The 19899-nt window shown below is 35.2% G+C and overlaps 1 protein-coding gene and 1 non-coding gene across 2 annotated transcripts; one reads left to right on the top strand and one right to left on the bottom strand.

Annotated features, from left to right (window-relative positions):
• Nucleotides 1-11352: 11352 nt before the first annotated feature.
• Nucleotides 11353-12775, bottom strand: LOC112422089 (uncharacterized). Its single transcript, XM_039834677.1, has 2 exons — nucleotides 12513-12775; nucleotides 11353-12205 (listed from the first exon to the last, which is right to left on the bottom strand). The coding sequence occupies exons 1-2, from the start codon at nucleotides 12773-12775 to the stop codon at nucleotides 11353-11355; spliced, it is 1116 nt and encodes a 371-aa protein (XP_039690611.1).
• Nucleotides 12776-12980: 205 nt separating this feature from the next.
• On the top strand, nucleotides 12981-13087 carry LOC112422255 (small nucleolar RNA R71). The gene has a single exon (XR_003012622.1). It is a non-coding gene; the product is annotated as a small nucleolar RNA R71 (small nucleolar RNA).
• The last annotated feature ends 6812 nt before the right edge of the window (nucleotides 13088-19899 follow it).

Here is a 19899-nt window from a genome sequence, read left to right as displayed (position 1 = left end):
GGCGGGAATGTGAAAGGTTGTGAAATTAGGTTTTTCATATGAACTTAAGTTATTCTCTAGTTAATGACTAATGATCCGGAGGTGGCTTAAATTAATGAATACATTGTCGATTAAGATTATTTGAAGGTTTTCAACTTGTCTATTGTTATCACGATTTTGGGGTATCAAGTCATTAATTAGGCTTGAACCTTTCAATCTTTGATATTCTCTATTTTTTCTTGGGAAGGGTAAAATTGAGAAAACCCTTAGAAACTCTAAGCTCGGGGGTCGTTTTCGTTACGGGAAGGTGTTAAGCACCCGTAACAACTATAGTATTCTATAGGAACCGCTTTCCTAGCTTTATGTCTACGCTTTACTTTTATGCTTATTTATTGAAAAAGAGAGTTTATTTAGGTTAAGGATTTGGAAAGAAAGTGTATGAGATTTCATTTTATTGGACTTGGAGAGGTTTTGACCTCTTGCCTACATACCCTTTTAAGGGATCAAAATTCCATGTAGTTCTCTTCCAAAAGTATTTTTGGTGTGTTTCAATTGATTTTAGTTTTTGAAAATGGTTTTGAAGAAGAGAAAGAGGCCGTAAAGGCATGAGAGGAAAAGATAGTGAATTGTTGGTTCAATTATTAACGAAAAAAGTGTCTAAGTAGAAATTAAGATTCATTTGAATTTGATTAAGAAAATAAAGGAAAATACAATGGAGTTTTGACTCCAAGGTTTATTAGGAAAGATTTGAGTGATGGAATTAATTTGCTTTGAAAAATGAATATTTTCTAAGTATCGCATCTCCTAAACATACATCTAAAACGGTAAACATACAACGTGTGTGCGTGTCGGTGCTTGTGTCGGTGTACATCACTATAGAGAGTCCATTGTCCTTTACATTGCCCTAGTTTACATGCTATGGTCTTGTAAGGAATTAAAAGGAAATTAAACTACCTAAAATTACATGTCCATTTGACATAGAAATTAAAAGGTAAAGTGGCTAAACTATGAGAGATGGGGATGAAATGGTAAAATGCTCAAGAAATGGATGAAAAATAAAATAAAATGGTTAGTAGTATAAGGCATAAAATGGTAAGAAAAAAGTAAGCAATTGAATATGAGATAAAACAGCAAAATGACAACAATAACCAAAATATAAAAGGAAACATATTACTTGAAACACAAGAAACTAACAAAACATATTAAAAACAGTAACACAAGCATATGATCACTAGCATATTCATCACAAGATTGCATATTAATCACTCATACCATGGATCAAGATATTATGAACAAAAAGTGGCAAGAAATTGCACAAAATTCCACTAGAAAAGAAGAAAAACAATCAAGAAAATACACATATATTTTTATCAATTTTTGACATGTAAAAACAACACAAAGATATCAAAAATGCATTAAAGAACACATAGGGATCTTTTAGGAATTTTATGAGAAAAATTGAACAAGCAGAGGTTCAAACAGCAAGCAAACAAGGTGTGAATAGCAAGAAAATAGCAAGAAAACAAAGAAAACCAAAGACAGAGGCCCAAGCCCAACGCCTAAAAGCCTGGGTGCACAGGAACCACAGGATTGATCCAGGGAATCAAACCCTAGATCAAACGGCCAGGATTGAAGGGAAATGGACCGGTCCGGTTCACTGGCCTATATATATGTAAAGACACCGGTTTATTTCATTTGCAATACTCCTTTCTCTCTCTAACTCCCTCGCTCTCTCACTAGCCTCTCGTCTTCTCTCTTCTCTTCGCCGGTTTCTGGAAGGAGACGGCCGGAGAAGATGAAGATTCATCGGAATCTTCATCGACTCCGCCGTGAATTCCAGATTCCGGCGAGCCCTAACCTCACCAGAAAATCATGAATCCTACATCAATCAACTCGTTTCTTCACCCTAAACATGAATCTAACGCCAGAAATCACATGTAAGGCTTGAATCTTTGTAGATCTACATTCTTTGTTACGGTTTTGAAAATTATTTTTTTAGGTTTTCAAATTCTTTGAAAGAAACTGTTTGAAACCTTGAGGATCTACATGGATTCGTCCTTATTGATGCTTTTTAAGAAAGAACGGTGGAGTTATATGTTTACCTGTGATTTAATCGGAGATTTCGAACAAGATTTTTTAGAAATCTTCGATTTGATTCTGTTTGTTGATTTTTGACTTGAAACCGAAAATAAATCGGTGTTTCTTGCTGGTTTGATTCCTTCTTCTTCTTCACCGGATCATATTCTTCATCTTCTTTCTTTCTTCTTCTTCTTCAAAAACTCTGTGATCGTGCTTGAGTTTGTCACCACTTGGTGATGAATTCGCACTTGAATTGCAGAGGAAAACGATTCAATGATGAAGGTTCACCATCGATCACTGAGAATCGATGAAAATTTGATGAATTTGTTCATGAATCTGGTTCTGGAGAATTAGGGTTCTTGCTTGTTCTTGATGGTTTCTGAATTTTGATCTAACTGAATGGAGAGAGAAATTGGAGTTCTGTTTGTGATGTGGCGTGAATTGAATTGCTTTTTCTGACACTGTGCACTATTTATAAGCTGCCAAGTGTGCCTTTGGACCAGTGAAATGGTGACACCTGTACTTGGACTTGAAATGGCTCGGCCTTGTACAATTTGTGACTTGGGACCTTTCTGCAAAATAAGAAACTTGAAGGACTAATCTCCAATTTAAAAAACCTAAAAATGCAATTTTTAAAGAAATTGGGACCAAAATGCAATAAAAATAAAATTGGACTAGAAATTGATAAATTGGACAAAACGTAAAGTGAAATCTAAAATAAAATCAACAAAAGGACTAAAATGAACCAATTACAAAAATGAGGTATTTTAATGGGAAAAGACCAAAATGCCCCTAGGGACTAAACTGACTCAAACTGACTCAGATGCAATTTTTGAAATGATTTTTTAACAAAGACTCAACAATGATTTGTAAAACAAGTTGAAAAGTGTTAGAGACAAACACAGGGACTAAAATGGGTTCCACTGCAAGAAATGACCAAAATACCCTTGTACGATTTTTGCAAATATTTGAATTAAAATGCAAGAAAACAAAGCAATGATTCGGAGAGACCTTTTTTTAATGACTTGTAACACAAGAAAAGACACTTTGGATGGTTTTATGCAAGAAAATCACAGACAAAATCACAATTGAAAATACTTTGAGACAGAGACAGTAAAAGGTGCAGATGAAACAAAGTAAAGGTTCAGAGTAAAACAACAGTAAATTGACAATTATCAGTAGTAGAAAATAAATTTGAATGAGTATTTTTAGGTCCAAAATCAGGGTATAACATCTATGTTGTTTTGTCTTCGGACTTATCAATTGGCCGTTTGCCACTTGGTATGGTTTTTGGTCGGAATTGTTTCTTGAGTCAATTGTCTTATGAATTATTGTGACTATTCTTATAAGACTAAGTGACGTTGTATGAAAGAATGATTGTATGAGATATGTTGTTTATCATGAAATGTGTATGCGATCTTACTTAGAATGTAAGGAGTACTTGAATGGTGAAACTATATGTGATAGTTGATGTTGAATGACATTGTTGATTATTGATAATCATGTTAATGTGTGATGGTGAATACTATGAATTATTTGTGTATGGGCATGTTTTCTTGATAATGCAAATGTTGTGGAGATAATCAATATAATTGGGTCTTGTCCTATATATTGAGGTGAAAATTGTGGATTGTTGTCGCATTATGGAGTCCTTGTACATGTCCATGCATCATAGTCGTGTTGAGATTATATATGATGTTTTCTTCATTATTGGGCTCCGGCCTAGCAGAGATCATTAGTGATCTAGTTTGTGGACTTCAGTCTTGCAGAGATCCTTAGTGATCTAGTTTGTGGACTTCAGCCTTGCAGAGACCCTTGGTGGTCTGGATATCGGTGACGACCTTGAGTTGATTTGGTACCACATGCATATATGTGTCGATAGGTGCATATCATGACATGAGTCTTATTGATATATGTGTTTGGTGATTGTGTATGAATAATTGGAAACTGATATTTGTTCATAACACATGTGATTGGTGATTATTGATGTGAGATATTGGGGTTGATGTAAGTATATGTATGAGAATATTTTTATTGATCAAGTGCATGATGTTTAAATTGAAATATCCATGTTAACTGTTATTTGGATTATGATGATGTAATACTTACCCCTAGTGGTTTTGACCGCCTACCTGTCTGTATGGATGGGTAGACGTTGTGCAGGGTTAGTTGCTCGGTGAGTTTTTGTGCTTGGTGGATATCGGGAGTTTTCTCCGATATCGGTGTTTAGAGTTTAGTCGGCTCTGATCTAGGCTTCGTTGTGTCGGTCAAGATTATCTTTTACTTTGGATTTTGTTATGATTGGAGATTTACCCGTATGCTAGGATTTGTTGAAATTCATCTATGTTGATGTAATAATTGATTCATGACATATATATTTGGATTACTCTGGTTTATATTCCGCTGCAACTGTTGAAGTTTATATACATGTTTATTGGTTTTGAATTTTTGAATGTGACGTAGCCTCTATTTCTTGAATAAATGTATTATTCACATGTTTAATTGCTTTAATAGAAATAGGAGTGTTACATTCTGTCTATATGCGGCACCTTTAGTTTGTATTCTCAGTTTCACCGGTCTTTGTTCGTCTTGAGCAGGGACCTGAAGAATAAATAAAATTTGTTGTTTCAAAAAAAAAAAAAATCTTGATTACAATTTGCACAAGGACACACCATGAGACTTCTATGCTCTAGGACTCTACCTAAAAAATTATTTTTCTCAAGTACCCATGCAAGAGACTTCCCTACCTTAAGCACAACTGCTTAAGACTTTACCCTTTTTAATCACAACTGACTGAGACTTCCTAGGTGCTCAAGGTTTCATCAAGAGACTTGTATGCTCAAGCACACAAGCTAGAGACTTTCTAAAATGTTTACCCCAACTACAAACAAGTTAATTTGTTCTTACATTCTTTCTAACTACTGAGTGTAAACTGAACAAATGAACAAACTCACTCCTTAGGATTTCTAAGATATAAACTTGAAAAATAATCATAATTTTTTGCGCTATTTGATTTAACAGAGTTGTGGCACAGAAAAATAGCAGAGTCTTGTTGCTTCTTCTTCAGGTCGTCAGCTCCATTTATAGGCAATGACTTGAGAGACGTTGGAGAAGAGTGCCAACGTAAATAGAGTCGTTAAGAATCTTTGATCACGAATGTTGGCTCTTTGCCTGATACGGATAATCCCATTGGAAAGTACTTTGAATTTCCTTTGTTGAAAGGGGAATTATTTGTTCCTGATGTCCTTTACACGTAGACGAAAGAAGACAAAATAATTGCTCTACCAGATTTAGTGATAGAGACAACTCACAGAATAAGACAAAAGTTTACATGGATTACGGGTCCCTCAGATTCGAGAAGCCTAGTCCGCTTCTGTGTTTGATGCCCTTCTGTTAGCCTGTAATTTCATCATGCTCAATTAATGCTGTCAACATTTGTTGCCTTTTGTCTTTTCAGGAATCAAAGTCTTTTTTCTTCAACATGAGAATTTCGACATAGTTTGGACTTAGCGTTTAGAACAGTTTAAAAGCTTCAAAGTTCGACAAGACGTGAGTCAAGATGTAAATTTGTCGGTCAAGAAGTTACTGTCGAAGAGGAAAGAATTTCAATTCAAAAGCAGTGGCTAATAAAGTGTGGAGGACAAGCGGTTTTTCGATCGAAGGAGTGTTGTTTGCGGCAGTTACCTTTTTCCATTCATTTTTACTATGTATAAATAATAGTTTTTCATATGAAAAATAGGTCACAAATTATTTATAGAATTCAAGCACTCGAAGTACCAACTTCTGGAGAAAAGAGTCCGACATAATATACGTAAGTTGATTTGTCGAACCACCTTTACATTAATGCAATGCGATTTACCTTTTCTTTAAGTTTCTGCATTTTAAACTTTTAAAGTCTTTTACTTGCATTTCCTTTACTTTTTTCTGTCGAAAGTCACTACACAATGTCATCAGGTTCATAAAGCAACCTATGAATTTGATAAGCACTCACTCAATCTTGGAAAAAATTTGCACAACATGCCCTAGGATTTCTGGTTAGATCATTCTTGTCATAAACAAAACCAGCCCTCTTGTTTACTAATGGGACAAAACCGCAAGTGCATGGTTCTATCGAAGTAGTAAAAAGAGAGTATCGTTCCAACAGGTAGTTGTTCAATTCAATTAACTATAGTTGATGATTAGAGAGAGTTTAAGTTGCAAAGTTGGGATTTTTAACGGTTGAAAATAATAATAAATGAGAGCCTTGGGAGTATTGATCCGTCATGGCGACAAATCCTTCACAAACCAAACCATTAAACCTAGAACGTTATGTTAGACCTAGTTTCTAACTCTTTAGCCTATCACATCTCCTTTCGGTCTCAGTGAGTGTGTTCCTTTAGCAACCACGCCTATTTTCATGGTTGATTGCTATTAGAATCCTTGAAGTTCGAAACATTATATGTCTCAAGGTTTGCTAGACTATTTTCATGTTTCGCAATCCTTGTCTAAATTCACTAGTTCGAATATCAAAACTCCACTTTTATTTTATGAATTGATATTTGAGATGATGAATTAACAATTACTAACCCTCCAATTTCGCTTCTACAGTTTGATAATTGTTAATTCATGTTAAAAGGGTGAATTTATATTAGATACTAGGGTTACATAAGATTAGGATTTAAGGCTTGGTTTGATTAGGATTATATCATTAGACTTATCCAACAATCTCAAGACAAGAGAAGTCTACTCACTCATGTTCATCGTAGGCATGGAGAAGAAGAAGAAAAGCATAAAGTAAATAACAAAGAAATAAAGAAATAACTTTTATTAAGAAAGACAATTGTCAGTTATTGAATTCAAAGAATAAAAGATGAATTTTAATGATAGCTAGCTACTCTATTTATAGTCTTATGTCGACTTAAAACCTAAGCAACTATTCACTAGAATGTTCCACAAGAAACCACGGGCTTTTTTTGTCAAAACAGGTAGCTTGTTTCTGAAGCAAAAGCAGCAAAAGAGAACCCAGAAGCTTGGCACGGTCGTGCCAGTGGGAGTACGGGTCGTGCCATCTCTCTAACTTGGGGAGTGACATATTTTTGTCCCATATTTCGTATTTTCATCCCGAATCAGCTCCTAATCCTCTTTCTTTTGCTCCAAGACTCAATCTATCAAACATTCGTTCCTGAAATATAATAATATGCAATTGAAGTAAAATAGTTCTAAAAGGAAATAATATTTAAATAAAATAAACTTAAATCTAAATAAAACAAAATCAAATATTATATTAAAAGGCTTAATACATGCTTTGGTCCCTTAACTTATTTTTGGTTTTCATTTTTTTCCCTTAACTATAGTGTCTCAATTTGGTCCCATAAGTCTTCCTCCGTTTACTAATATGGTCCTCTCCGTTAGTTTTTTAATGTCTAAAATTTTTTATATGTTTTCAACCGTTTGATTGTAGGTTCATTGTATAAAACACTGAACTATCAACACCTAATCTTTTTTGTTTTTCTTCATCTTCTTCTCTCATCTTCATCAACATTCATAAAAAGAATATCCAAAAAAACTCAGAAAAAAACTTACATAATTAACATTATACCCAAAAGAAGAAAATCAATTTATCACCCACCTACACCCCCTTCCTCTCTATCACATGCATCAATACCATTCTTTTAATAATTTTCATATTCTCCAACAACAATCTTCTTGATCTTCTAACAATCTTCTCCAAATGCAAAAACAAAATCAACAAAATTTAAATCTCTATAATTACTCATGTGGTTTCCTCTTCTTATTCTTTTCATAAATAACTTCCAAAATTTCCACTTCTATGTAGAAACATCATATGCCCATAAACATAGAAACGAAGAAGAAGAAAAAAAACCCTAAAACATCATATTGCATAACATACCCAAATTCAAACTCAATTTCATTTATCTTGATACTTTTTCATCTAGAACATACTACAGAAACATCATACTGCAGGAATTTCAAATTCTGAAAAATGGATATGAGAAATGGGAATTTCGAATTCTGATAAATGAACTTGTTGTTGGAATTTTGAGAATTTAAATGGAATTAGAGAAAGGAGAATTTCACTGTTGTTGATAATGAGTTCTTAGTAATGATCAATTTCGAATTTCAAATGGATTTTGAGAAATGGGTTTTGTTTTCTTAATCAAGATGGAAAGAGTTAAAAATGATGTTTGTTTTTTTTCTTCAAATTTCCTGTGTTTTCGAATTTCAGGTTGTGGTTCAGTGTTGATTTCTGGTTCGTGTGTGATTTCTGATTGAAAAGAAGGGAAAGATGAAAAAAAATTAGTTGATATTTCTATGAATGGTTTGGATAAGAGAAAGGGAAGAGAGAGATATTCTTTTTATGTTGTTGTTGTTTTAAAACATTGTGTTGTTGTTCTGTTGTTGATGGGCTGAATTTGAAGAAATGCATTTTTTTTAATTCATGATGATGATGAAAAGAATTAAAAAGGGATGAAAATAATTTATTGATGTGTTGTTGCTGCTATTGACGATGATTTCTGGATTTTTTAAGAAAAAATCTGGGTTTTAATTCTATTTGAGGGTGATGAAGAAGAAGAAGAAGAAGAAGAAGAAGAAGAAGATGAAGAACGTGAAAAAATATTAGGTGTTAGTCGTTTACAGTAAAGTACAATAGACCCTACATAATTCAACGGTCCTCTTTTAAAGAAAAAATCAAATGGTTAAAATTAAAAAATTTAATACGGCCTATGGTGAACCACCTTTAAATATGTTTCACCTTAGAGTTTTGATGTTAAAAACTAACAGACAGGACCAAAAGAGGTAACGGCAGAAGATTTATGGGACCAAATTGAGACATTTTATAGTTAGGGGACCAAAATGAAATTCAAAAATAAGTTAAGGGACCAAAGCTTGTATTAAGCCTATATTAAAATAACTAATTAATGACTCATCAAACTCCCCCACACTTGAATCTTTGCTTGTCCTCAAGAAAAATGCATAAACATAGCATTTTATAGTTAGGGGACCAAAATGAAATTCAAAAATAAGTTAAGGGACCAAAGCTTGTATTAAGCCTATATTAAAATAACTAATTAATGACTCATCAAACTCCCCCACACTTGAATCTTTGCTTGTCCTCAAGAAAAATGCATAAACATAGCAGCACACACAAGACTAACATATGACAATTCAATTGAAAACTTATGTCTCCTCAAAGACTTTCATTTCAAGCGTACACTAATCACAAACTCAAGCATTTCTTGTAATCTTTATTCAACCCAACAATCAAGTTTCAAGAAGAAGAAGAAGAAGAAGAAGAAGAGATGAGGGGAGAGAGGAAGAGGAAAGCTCACATTTTTCATTGAGGTCCATAAGGAGGACCTTGGAGGTGGAAGTGCTCCATCATGTTCCAAAGCATTTGATTATTCTCTTCGGATATCATTAGTCTGGATAATTCAATACCTTGCCTTTGTTGCTCGGTGCTTATCCTTTCAACCTCAGTTTGCATCCATGCCCACCTTTCATTTTCAAAGTTTTCTCAAGTGTCATGGTCATGGTGCTCCTCATCATGGTGCAAGTTTGCACCTTCCTCCTCACCAACATTGTGCACTCCATGTACCTGAGGATCATCACCAACATACAAAAAATTTGCTTCCACCTCGGTGTTAGTCCAAGGGTTAGGAAGTAGAAATAAAATAGGCACATTGAGTTTGAGTTCATATGCCATAGGCGGACGATGCTTAATGAAGTTCATAGAAATGAGGGTTTCAATGTTAAGTCTATTGTTGCCCTCAATTGGATTTATCCCTTTGTCCTCACCCACTCCAAACTTCCTAGCACTTAAGGTAATGATACCACCTACCACTATCTCAGCTCTATTGTCGGGCCTAGCACCTATAGAGGCAAGATAATCAAGCAAGTAAAAACAAGTATTAATGGGGTTGTTACTAAGCATTGCCCAAAGAATTAAGAGCTCATCCGTCCTAGTTGTTCCTACCTCTTTCCTACCTCAAATGGTACAATCCATAACCCTTTGAAGTTACCTAAGCACGGGGTTGTGAATGTTACTAGCCTTATTGGAACAAGGATTGTATTGTCTTAAACTGGTAATGCGTTTCCAAAAGCTAGCAGGGTCATAGTCTTCCGGCTTTAGATCATGATTCCAAGAGTCATGGATGAACCTCGCATTTGCGAAGCCCATCTCTAAGCAAAAATTTTCAAGAGTCATCTCGTAATCAATATTCAAAATCTAGAAGGAGACTCTATGATCGGGGTTATCAAAATTCATCCTATCTTTCTTGAATTCAATAGAACTCAAGAACTCATAAGTGAAGTTTTCAAACCCCTTCATAGGTCTAAGCATTACAACCCATCCTAGGTTTCCGAGCAAGTTAAACACATTGTCTCTAATTCCTAGCACATCCAAACTATAAGAATGAAGGTATCTACAAGGATGTAAAGGTTTAGAGATAAGAACTTTATACCTATCCTTTTGCTTGTTATCCTTGAAGATTATGCCATGATTCTTTGTTGGAGCTTTCTTCTTTGAAGGAGGTCCTCCGGAAGAGCTTGTTCCTTCTTTGCCACCTCTCTTTGAAGCCATTGCCTTGACCTTGTTTGACTTGGTGTGGTTTTGGTGAAGATTGGGTTTTAAGAATGTTTTTGGTGGCAAAGGTTGGTTTAGCTATGGGGTTAAGGTTTAAGTAAGTTTTATGAGTTGGGATGTGAAGATTGGTGATGAATTTGTGGTTTTTGGGTTAGGTTAATTGGGGTACCAAATTTGGGTGATTTTGGGTTCGGGTGGATGAAAGTTGTTTTTGATTGGTGAGTTTTGTTTGAAATGATGTTTGGAATTGATTGGGTGAAGAAATTTTGTGATTTGGTGAAGATTTGATGGAGATATGAAGGTTTAAAGGTTGTTGGTTATGGAGGTTTTAGAGAGAAGTTTGAATGAGGAGAGATGTTTGTGTTGGAGAATGAAGGAAGAAGGAGATAAATTTTGTGGATAAACTCACCTAGAAGCCGCGCACGGTCGTGCCAGCTGGGGGCATGGGTCGTGCCAACCTTCTGGAGTTTTGGGGTTTGGCTTGTTCAGTCATGCATGGTCGTGCCTGTGGGAGCACGGGCCGTGCCAAGGTTCTTAGCATTTTAGGCTCAATTTTTTTTCGTTTTCTTGAATCATGTTCGGATAATTACCTACAAAACAACTTAAAACAAAAAAAACAAAACAAAACAAAACAAAAGCAATTAAATGCTTGGGTTGCCTCCCACGAAACTCTCTTTTAGAGTCATTAGCTTGACGGTTAGACAGTGTCCTTAGAAAGGATCAAAGAGATCATATTGTGTAGATGAAGCTAAGAAGCGTTCTTTCACATCATGATCTTTATACATGCAACAAGAATAAAAAGCGGGACCTTTCATAACATTTTCCAATTCAAATCCTACCATCACATTTCTCACATGAAAAATAATCCTACCATTCTTAACATCAACGATAGCACCCGCAGTAGCGAGAAAAGGTCTTCCTAGAATTATAGGAACATCATGGTCCTCTTCTATATCAACTACCATAAAATCAGTCGGGATGTATATCCCTTCTATCTTAACGGGGATGTCCTCAATAAATCCAACTGGTTGGATAGTAGAACGTTCAGCTAGCTTCAAGGTCATCTTGGTAGGTTTTTTTAATTCTCTTATTCTCATCCTTTTGAAGAGGGGCAAGGGCAACAAACTAACACTAGCTCCTAGGTCACACATGGGTCTATCTATGGTTTCACTCCCGATCACACAAGGGATAGCAAAACTACCTGGGTCTCTAAGCTTTGGAGGTGGCTTCTTAATGATTGCGCTACATTCCCTAGTTAAAGTTATTGTCTCATTATGCTCTATAGTCTCTTTCTTTGAAAAAATTTCCTTTAAAAACTTAGCATATAGAGGCATCCAAGACAAAGCTTCCGCAAAGGAAATTTTAATGGAAATCTTCTTAAGTATGTTGACAAATTTATTGAATCGAGCCTCCAAATTAAGCTTAGCAAGCCTTAATGGGGGAGGAGCTTTGGTCTTATCAAGAGGTTTCTCACTTTCTATCACATCATTCTCACCTGGAAGCTTAATATTCTCTCCCTTGGTACTTTTAGCTTTAGCAACGGTCTCTTCTAACTTACTACCCCTAAAAGAATAGCATTGACATGAGCTTTGGGGTTCACTTCGGTTTGACCGGGAAAGACTCCCGGTGTTTGAGAAGAGGTGGCCACTTGTTGGGCCACTTGGGATATTTGGGTCTCAAGCATTTTAGTGTGAAGTGGCGATAGAATCTACCTTAGTATTGAGTTTGGAAAGAGAACCATTCAGAAATTCAGTTTGGTTTTTGAGTTCTTGGAGCTGTTTAGATTGGTTCATGACATAGCTCTCATTAAAATTTCCAAACTTGATTTTTGAGCGACCCTTTGGTTGTTTGCATAGCCAGGTGATGCTACTTGTCCATAGGAACCTTGAGGGTTTTTATAAAAGTTTTGGTTTGGCTCGTTCCCATGTTGTATTGAGCATAGTTCATTTGCTGAACACCATTAGCAGCACTACCTAGCTGGCAATCTACACCAATATGACCAAAATTACCACAAATTTCACAAGGAGGATATGCAGGAGTAGGAGTGACAGCACTAACATTTAGTTTTTCAAATTTTTGGGTTAGTGCATCAACTTTAGCAGCAAGATGATCATGGTTAGAGACTTCGTACATACCTCCCTCTTTTTTAGAGGGTGAAGAAGCAGTGATGGCTCTCTCGTTGGTCCATTGACAATGATTCTGAGCCATGTCTTCAATCAAAGCGTACGCCTCAGTATAGTTCTTGTTCATTAGAGCTCCACCTACAACTGTATCAACAGTCATCTTAGTGGTATATGATAAGTCATTATAAAAAGTGTGGACTATGAGCCACTTCTCTAAACCATGGTGGGGACAAAGTCTAAGCATTTCCTTGAAACGCTCCCACGCATCATAAAGAGACTCCCCATCTTTTTTATTGAACCATGTGATTTGGTCTCTTAGTTTAGCAGTTTTAGAGGGGGAAAGAATCGGGCAAGGAATGATTGCCTCATTTGATCCCATGAAGTCATGGAACCAACTTCTAATGAATGAAACCAAGCACTAGCTCTATCCCTTAAGGAGAAAGGAAAGAGGTGCAGCCTTACGGCTTCTTGATTCGCTTTCAAAGTTCCGCTGAGTCTTAAGAAAGTTGAGATATGCAGATTTGGATCCTCAGCGGGCGATCCAGAAAATTGATTTTGCTGCACCAAGTTAAGTAGTGTAGGCTTGATCTCAAAATTGTTTCCCTCAACCGTTGGGTACACAATAATAGCTTTTGGCTCTTCCGTATAAGGTATTGCATACTCTTTGAGAGTGCGTTCAGCCATAGCAATATTATTTCGTGCCTCTCTCTTTTTCTTATGCAAATATCTTTCGATCTCGGGAATGAATTCTCCAAGACTTTTAGTTCTTCGCATAAAAAATTGAGAACCCAAGAAGTTAACGGTAAAAGAAAGAAAGAAGTAGAAGAATAACAGAAAAAAAAATTCTAATCACTAAGAAAAAGTTAATCAAATTAGTTAACTCCCCGGCAGCGGCGCCAAAAACTTGATGGGACAAAACCGCAAGTTCACGGTTCTATCGAAGTAGTAAAAAGAGAGTATCATTCCGAAATAGAGTTGTTCAATTCAATTAACTTTATTTGATGATTAGAGAGAGTTTAAGTTGTAAAGTTGGGGTTTTTAACAGTTGAAAATAATAATAAAAGAGAGCCTTGGGATTATTGGTCCGTCATGGCGACAAATCCTTCACAAACCAAACCATTAAACCTAGAACCTTATGTTAGACCCAATTTCTAAAGACAAGTTTTTCTTTAGCCTATCACATCTGTTTTCGGTCTCAGTGAGTGTGTTCCTCTAGCAACCACGCCTATTTTCAAGGTTGATTGTTATTAGAATCCTTGAAGTTTGAAACTTTATATGTCTCAAAGTTTTCTATACTATTTTCATGTTTCGCAATCCTTGTCTAAATTCACTTGTTCGAATATCAAAACTCAACTTTCGTTTTATGAATTGATATTTGAGATGATGAATTAATAATTACTAACCCTTCCACTTTTGCTTCTACAGTTTGATAATTGTTAATTCATGTTAAAACGGTGAATTTAGATTAGAAACTAGGGTTACATAAGATTACGGTTTAAGGCTTAGTTTGATTAGGATTATGTCATTAGACTTATCCAACAATCCCAAGATAAGAGAAGTCTACTCACTCATGTTCATCGTAGACATGGAGAAGAAGAAGAAAAGCATAAAGTAAATAACAAAGAAATAAAGAAAGAACTTTTATTAAGAAAGACAATTGTCACTTATTGAATTCCAAGAATAAAAGATGAATGTTAATGATAGCTAGCTACTCTTTTTATAGTCTTATGTCGACTTAAAACCTAAGCAACTATTCACTAGAATGTTCCATAAGAAACCACGGGGTTTTCGGTCAAAACAGGTAGCTTGCTTCTGAAGCAAAAGCAACAAAAGAGAACCCATAAACTTGGCACGGCCGTGCCAGTGGGAGCACGGGTCGTGCCATCTCTCTGACTTGAGGAGTGACATATTTTTGTCCTATATTTCGTATTTTCATCCCGGATCAACTCATAATCCTCTTTCTTTTGCTCCAAGACTCAATCTATCAAACATTCATTCCTGAAATATAATAATATGCAATTGAAGTAAAATAGTTCTAAAAGGAAATAATATTTAAATAAAATAAACTTAAATCTAAATAAAACGAAATCAAATATTATATTAAAATAACTAATTAATGACTCATCATTTACCAAAAACACCGGTAAACAAATTGGCACGCCCGGTAGGACCCTGTTTTTGCAAAATTTTTAAACTAACTTCCATAACTTTTAAAATAATTTTCTAACTATTTTTGTGAAAACTGTTTTTTAAGAAATCTATAACTGTTTCTATTTAACTTTTTGTGGAAATATTCTTGTTTGTGCATACATTTAAGAAGTGGCAAAACTTTGAAAACAATGACTAGACCCACCAATAGTGGTACTTTTGCATCATCACAGTCCTCTTCACAAGCACAATCTACACATGCATCTGCCCCTACAGTGGATGCTAGTGTATCAACGACCATGGGGGCAACCATGGCTATGCCAGTTTTGAGCTCTGACAACTGCTGCTGCAGCTGCAGTGACACAACCAGAAATGGGAACTTTTGGCCTCCATTTACTACTGGTGTACCCGTGTCTACTAGTTTTTCTGCATCTCCTTACCCTCTAGTTAGGGTTGGATTTGATGATAGGTTCATAACCATGCAGAACCTCTCTAGGGATCAAACTTATGGTATGCTAACTTCTATGATGGAAAATTTTCATAAAAATGCATCTGCATTTGCAGATCATGCAAATCCATTCACACCATTTAATACAAATAGCCCTTCAAGTTCTAGCATTTTTCCCATAAATGCTCCACCAGCCTTAACTACAAAATCAATGATGTCCTTAAGGCAACAAATGGATGAGAGCAACCATGAGATGGTTAATCTGTTAACACAACAAATTGGTATAGTGTTTAATCCTTTGATTCAAAACGTAAACCAAAGTTACCAAGCCTTAGCCATTCAAATAGGGAGGATTGCAGATTTCTTTGTTGCTCTACAATTTTTTCATCAATAGATTCCTCAAATCCAAAATATCCCATAGATTTAAAATCCTCAACATCTGCAAGTTGTTGAACCAATGGTTCGAAGACAAAAACTTGTGCCTCAACTCCAACTTGTTGAACCAATTATTCAGGCACAACCAGAAGTGATTTTGGTAAATAGGAATCATGATGCAGATGAAGTTGTTAGTCGAAATGGCTATTGGTGTCCTAGATTATTCCATTAGGAAGAAGTTAGATACTCAACACTGGAGAGATATGTCTCAGTTGGCCGATAGAGTTTGACAACTAGAAAGACTGAGGGCTGAAAAAGCTAGAACTCACAAATATAAAAGAGAAAAGGTTGCTTACATAGAAACCAATGATAGTGACCAAGAATTCGACATAGCCTTTCAATATATCGAAGATTGTGAGGTTAATGTTGCTGAACTAAAACCTGGGCCTCCTTATACATGCAAATTCTTGAGGCCATCTAATGGGAATAATCATGTCGAAACAGAAAATAATAAATATGTTCCTAAAACCTTCACGTTTGATGTGATTAAATGTGATGAGATTTTTTATCTCTTAGTTGTTAATGGTCAAGTGGTAGTGCCTAATGGTTTAAAAATTCCACCACTAGAGCAACGTAAAAAAAGAGATTTTTGTAAATATCATAATTTTTTTGGGACATAAAACTCCACATTGTGTACTTTTCAGGGATTTGGTTCAAAAAGCTATGAATGAATGCATACTAAAATTTGGAGACAAAACAAAGCCTCAAATGTTAGCGGATGTTGATCATCTGAAAGTTGTCGATGCAATGTACACTGAAGTTGCAGATTGCAATGTTATGGAGGCCATTGTTGATGTTGTCGAAAAGTTGTCTGTTGAAGCAAAAGTTGATGTTGCTGAATGTCAGATGGTGGAGGTTTCTGGAGACCCCAAAAGTGCTGATGAAGTCATTTGAGAGTCTCAATTTGATGAGAAGGTGGCTTACCTTATGGCTGAAGAGAAACTGATTGATTTCCTCAATCGTTGTAGGTTGAAGAACTCTAAGGTTATGGTATGCCACAGATGCAGTTTTGCGTTCGACAAAGAGGCTACTAAAAGTCTTGAGGGTTTTATTCCAAAATCAAAGAAAAGAGGAAAATGGTTTGTTGATCATAGACCAAAGTTTTCATTCACCAAACGTTATATTCATTTCATCAATAACTCTTCAACCACTAGTTATGTTAATAAGAATGGTCAAGGGAAAACTTTTGTGCCTCATGTTCAAGCTCCTATTCAGAAGTGGGTTCATTCAACCCATAAAAATGTTTAGTATGGGAAGAATAATTTGGTGAAAGGAAGTACCAGTACCACTGTTATAAAAAATGTTTTTGATACTGAAACTCCAAATGAGTTGAAGAAATATGCTGACAATAATAATTACAAAGGGAAAAATCTCATGACAAGGACTCAGTGGAGAAGGTATCAAAGATCCAAAAAGGGTGTTGCTGCAAATTTCGATGACAAAGGTGTTTACCCGAAAGGAAAGCAAAAAGTGATCGAAATAGATAAAAAGACTAGTCAAACAAAGGTTATCGCTTCCTCCTATCGAAGAGAATCTTGTTGGAGATGATGAAATAGATTCAAATTTCATGGATTCACAACCTAACTTCGAAGTCATATGCAATGTGGTTTCCATTTTACCTGTAGAATATGATGTTGTGTCTGAAGTTGAAAAATCAGAAGATGATTTTAATTTAGATGACCTTGAGAAATATAGATTCATGTGTTGTTATGCATCAAATTATGGCTATGATGAAAAATAGAAAGCTATATTAGAAAAATCAAATGGTTCTATGAAAGGCCATCTCAAACCATTATTAATTCAAGTCAACGTTGATGTTATTGAAGTTAACAATATGCTGGTAGATGGTGGTGTTGCTGTTAATTTAATGTCTTAGTCTTTACTTAAGAAGATTGGAAAATTTGACACAGATCTGTAACCTCATAACTTAGTTTTGTCGAACTATAAAGGAAAATCTGGACTTTTTCTTGGCGCTCTCCAAGTGAATTTCACTGTGGGAATTGTCACCAGATCAACTTTGTTCATGATGGTACCATCAAAAGCTAATTTCAAAAGCTAATAGGTGTTGTTCCGTCATCTATGCATCAGAGAGTTGCAATCTGGAGGGATGATGATATGGTTGAAAATATTGGAGCAGATCAAAGTTTTTTTCTTGCTAAAGTTAATCAAGTCACAAGGAAAACCTTTGAGAAAAATTTGGCAAATATTGTGCCATGTTCTTTTGCAGAATCTGGTTGCACTGACTAGACAGATGTGAGTTATGTAAGGCTTCACCCCACTCATGGTTTCATGTGGGAAAGGAAGATACCTGACACATAACCCATTGTGAAAGACTTGATTCCCCCAACTGGTGGAATGTTGAAGATAATCATGATGTTTGAGCAAGATGCTTGAAACAAGATTACGACTTATTTAGCCTAAAATAAGATCAAGAAAGCCTTAGAGGCTGAGTTACAACAAAGTCATCACCAAAATCACCATCAACATTTATCACCACAGAAACCATATCGTTTCACATAACACCAATCACAAATAGACAACAATTCACCAATCATAATAACCAACATAGTATACATCAATCAAACATTGATTCACTCTTATTTCATCACATTATCATAAATGGGTGGAATAATTGACGAGCCGGGTCCGTTAGATAGTCTACAACTTTAAAAGGTTAAAAAAAAGACTATAGTAATTTTAAAAGATAATTGTAAGAGATAGAAATAAGTAATTATAGGTAGCCCATAGGCTATCTATTTTAAAAGATGTCCCACACAAGCACAGTCCAAATATTTACTACCATCTGAATTAAGAAATTAAACTTTCCCAAAAGCCATTAGGAATAATATTCTGAAGAAATTTAAAAGCAAATGTCACCTTCCCTTGTATTCCAACGAATGACCACATACTGTGTTGAATATATTCACATTAATGATTTGGTTTTGAAACAAGCGTTGAAGACAAAACCACTGCAGAAGCATGTTAATATAATTGAAGCAAAGCATGACGTACAAGTATATATACAAATACAAATCCACATGATTAATCATAAGTTCATAACATGCGTTTTTAAAATTATTATAACACAAGAGCTAATGGTATTTTCAGGGCATAATTTTATCATGCATTGGACCATGTTAATTTGTTACTTAGTATGGGCAAAGGACAAATAATCAAATTAACAGTCTTTGATTAATTAAGGTTAAATAAAAAATTGCAAAGCTCTGCCTAAGAGATCTCGAATCCCCAACTCCTATCCCACGTTGATTTGGATGAGATTTGGTTGCTTGCTACTTAACTTTTTCAAAAGCAGAGCCATGCCAACCATGAACCAACTCTCACTAATATATATATATATATATATAAAAGTAATATTGTATTTTATTAACTTAATATTATATTTCTAAGTTCTTAAGTTATTAATTTTTTTTAACATGGAATGAAACTAATCAAAAGGGAATACACATAAAATGGCAAACAATCATAAACAGGTGGCACCCATTTGGGATTGGTAAGTGGTTGGTTTAGGATCTTAAAGTGTGCTTTTCTTAAGATCTCAGGTTTGATTTCCTCTAATGTTAATTTCGGTGGACAAATCTATACAGAGTTTGCTCAGGCTTAGAACGGGGCCTCTGCAAGTGGGTGGTGAGATTGGTCTCTTTGGATTAGTCGGTCTTTGGATCGGATACCGAGTTTTCGAAAAGAAAAAAATCATATACAGGTGGCTACACTCAATTTGCTGAGGTCTTTGCCTTTCTAAAATAAAATAAATAATAATAAAAAAATATATGGTACTGATAAGGTATCAAAACCCTTTTTCCATAAGGCTGTTGGCTTTTATAATCTTTTCTCCCTTGGACTACATCCCTCTCCATGTTTGTCTATAGTTTCTCATACCATGTACTCATTTGTATGATACAAACAAGATTTTCAGATTTTTAATAAAGAAATAGACAGGATTTCCACTAATCTGTGCATTTAACAATTTTCCATGTTAATTAATTCAGTCAAAAAACTTCCCATTTAAGTTATATACACATGTACACATCATACTTCCTCTCACACTATTTATAAACACCAATATTTACCGTTAATCATTTTTT

The sequence above is a fragment of the Medicago truncatula genome, chromosome 5 (genome assembly GCF_003473485.1).
Source record: "Medicago truncatula cultivar Jemalong A17 chromosome 5, MtrunA17r5.0-ANR, whole genome shotgun sequence".
Taxonomy (NCBI): domain Eukaryota; kingdom Viridiplantae; phylum Streptophyta; class Magnoliopsida; order Fabales; family Fabaceae; genus Medicago; species Medicago truncatula.
Note: the sequence above shows the minus strand (reverse complement) of the source record. Positions and strands in the feature narration are given on the sequence as shown.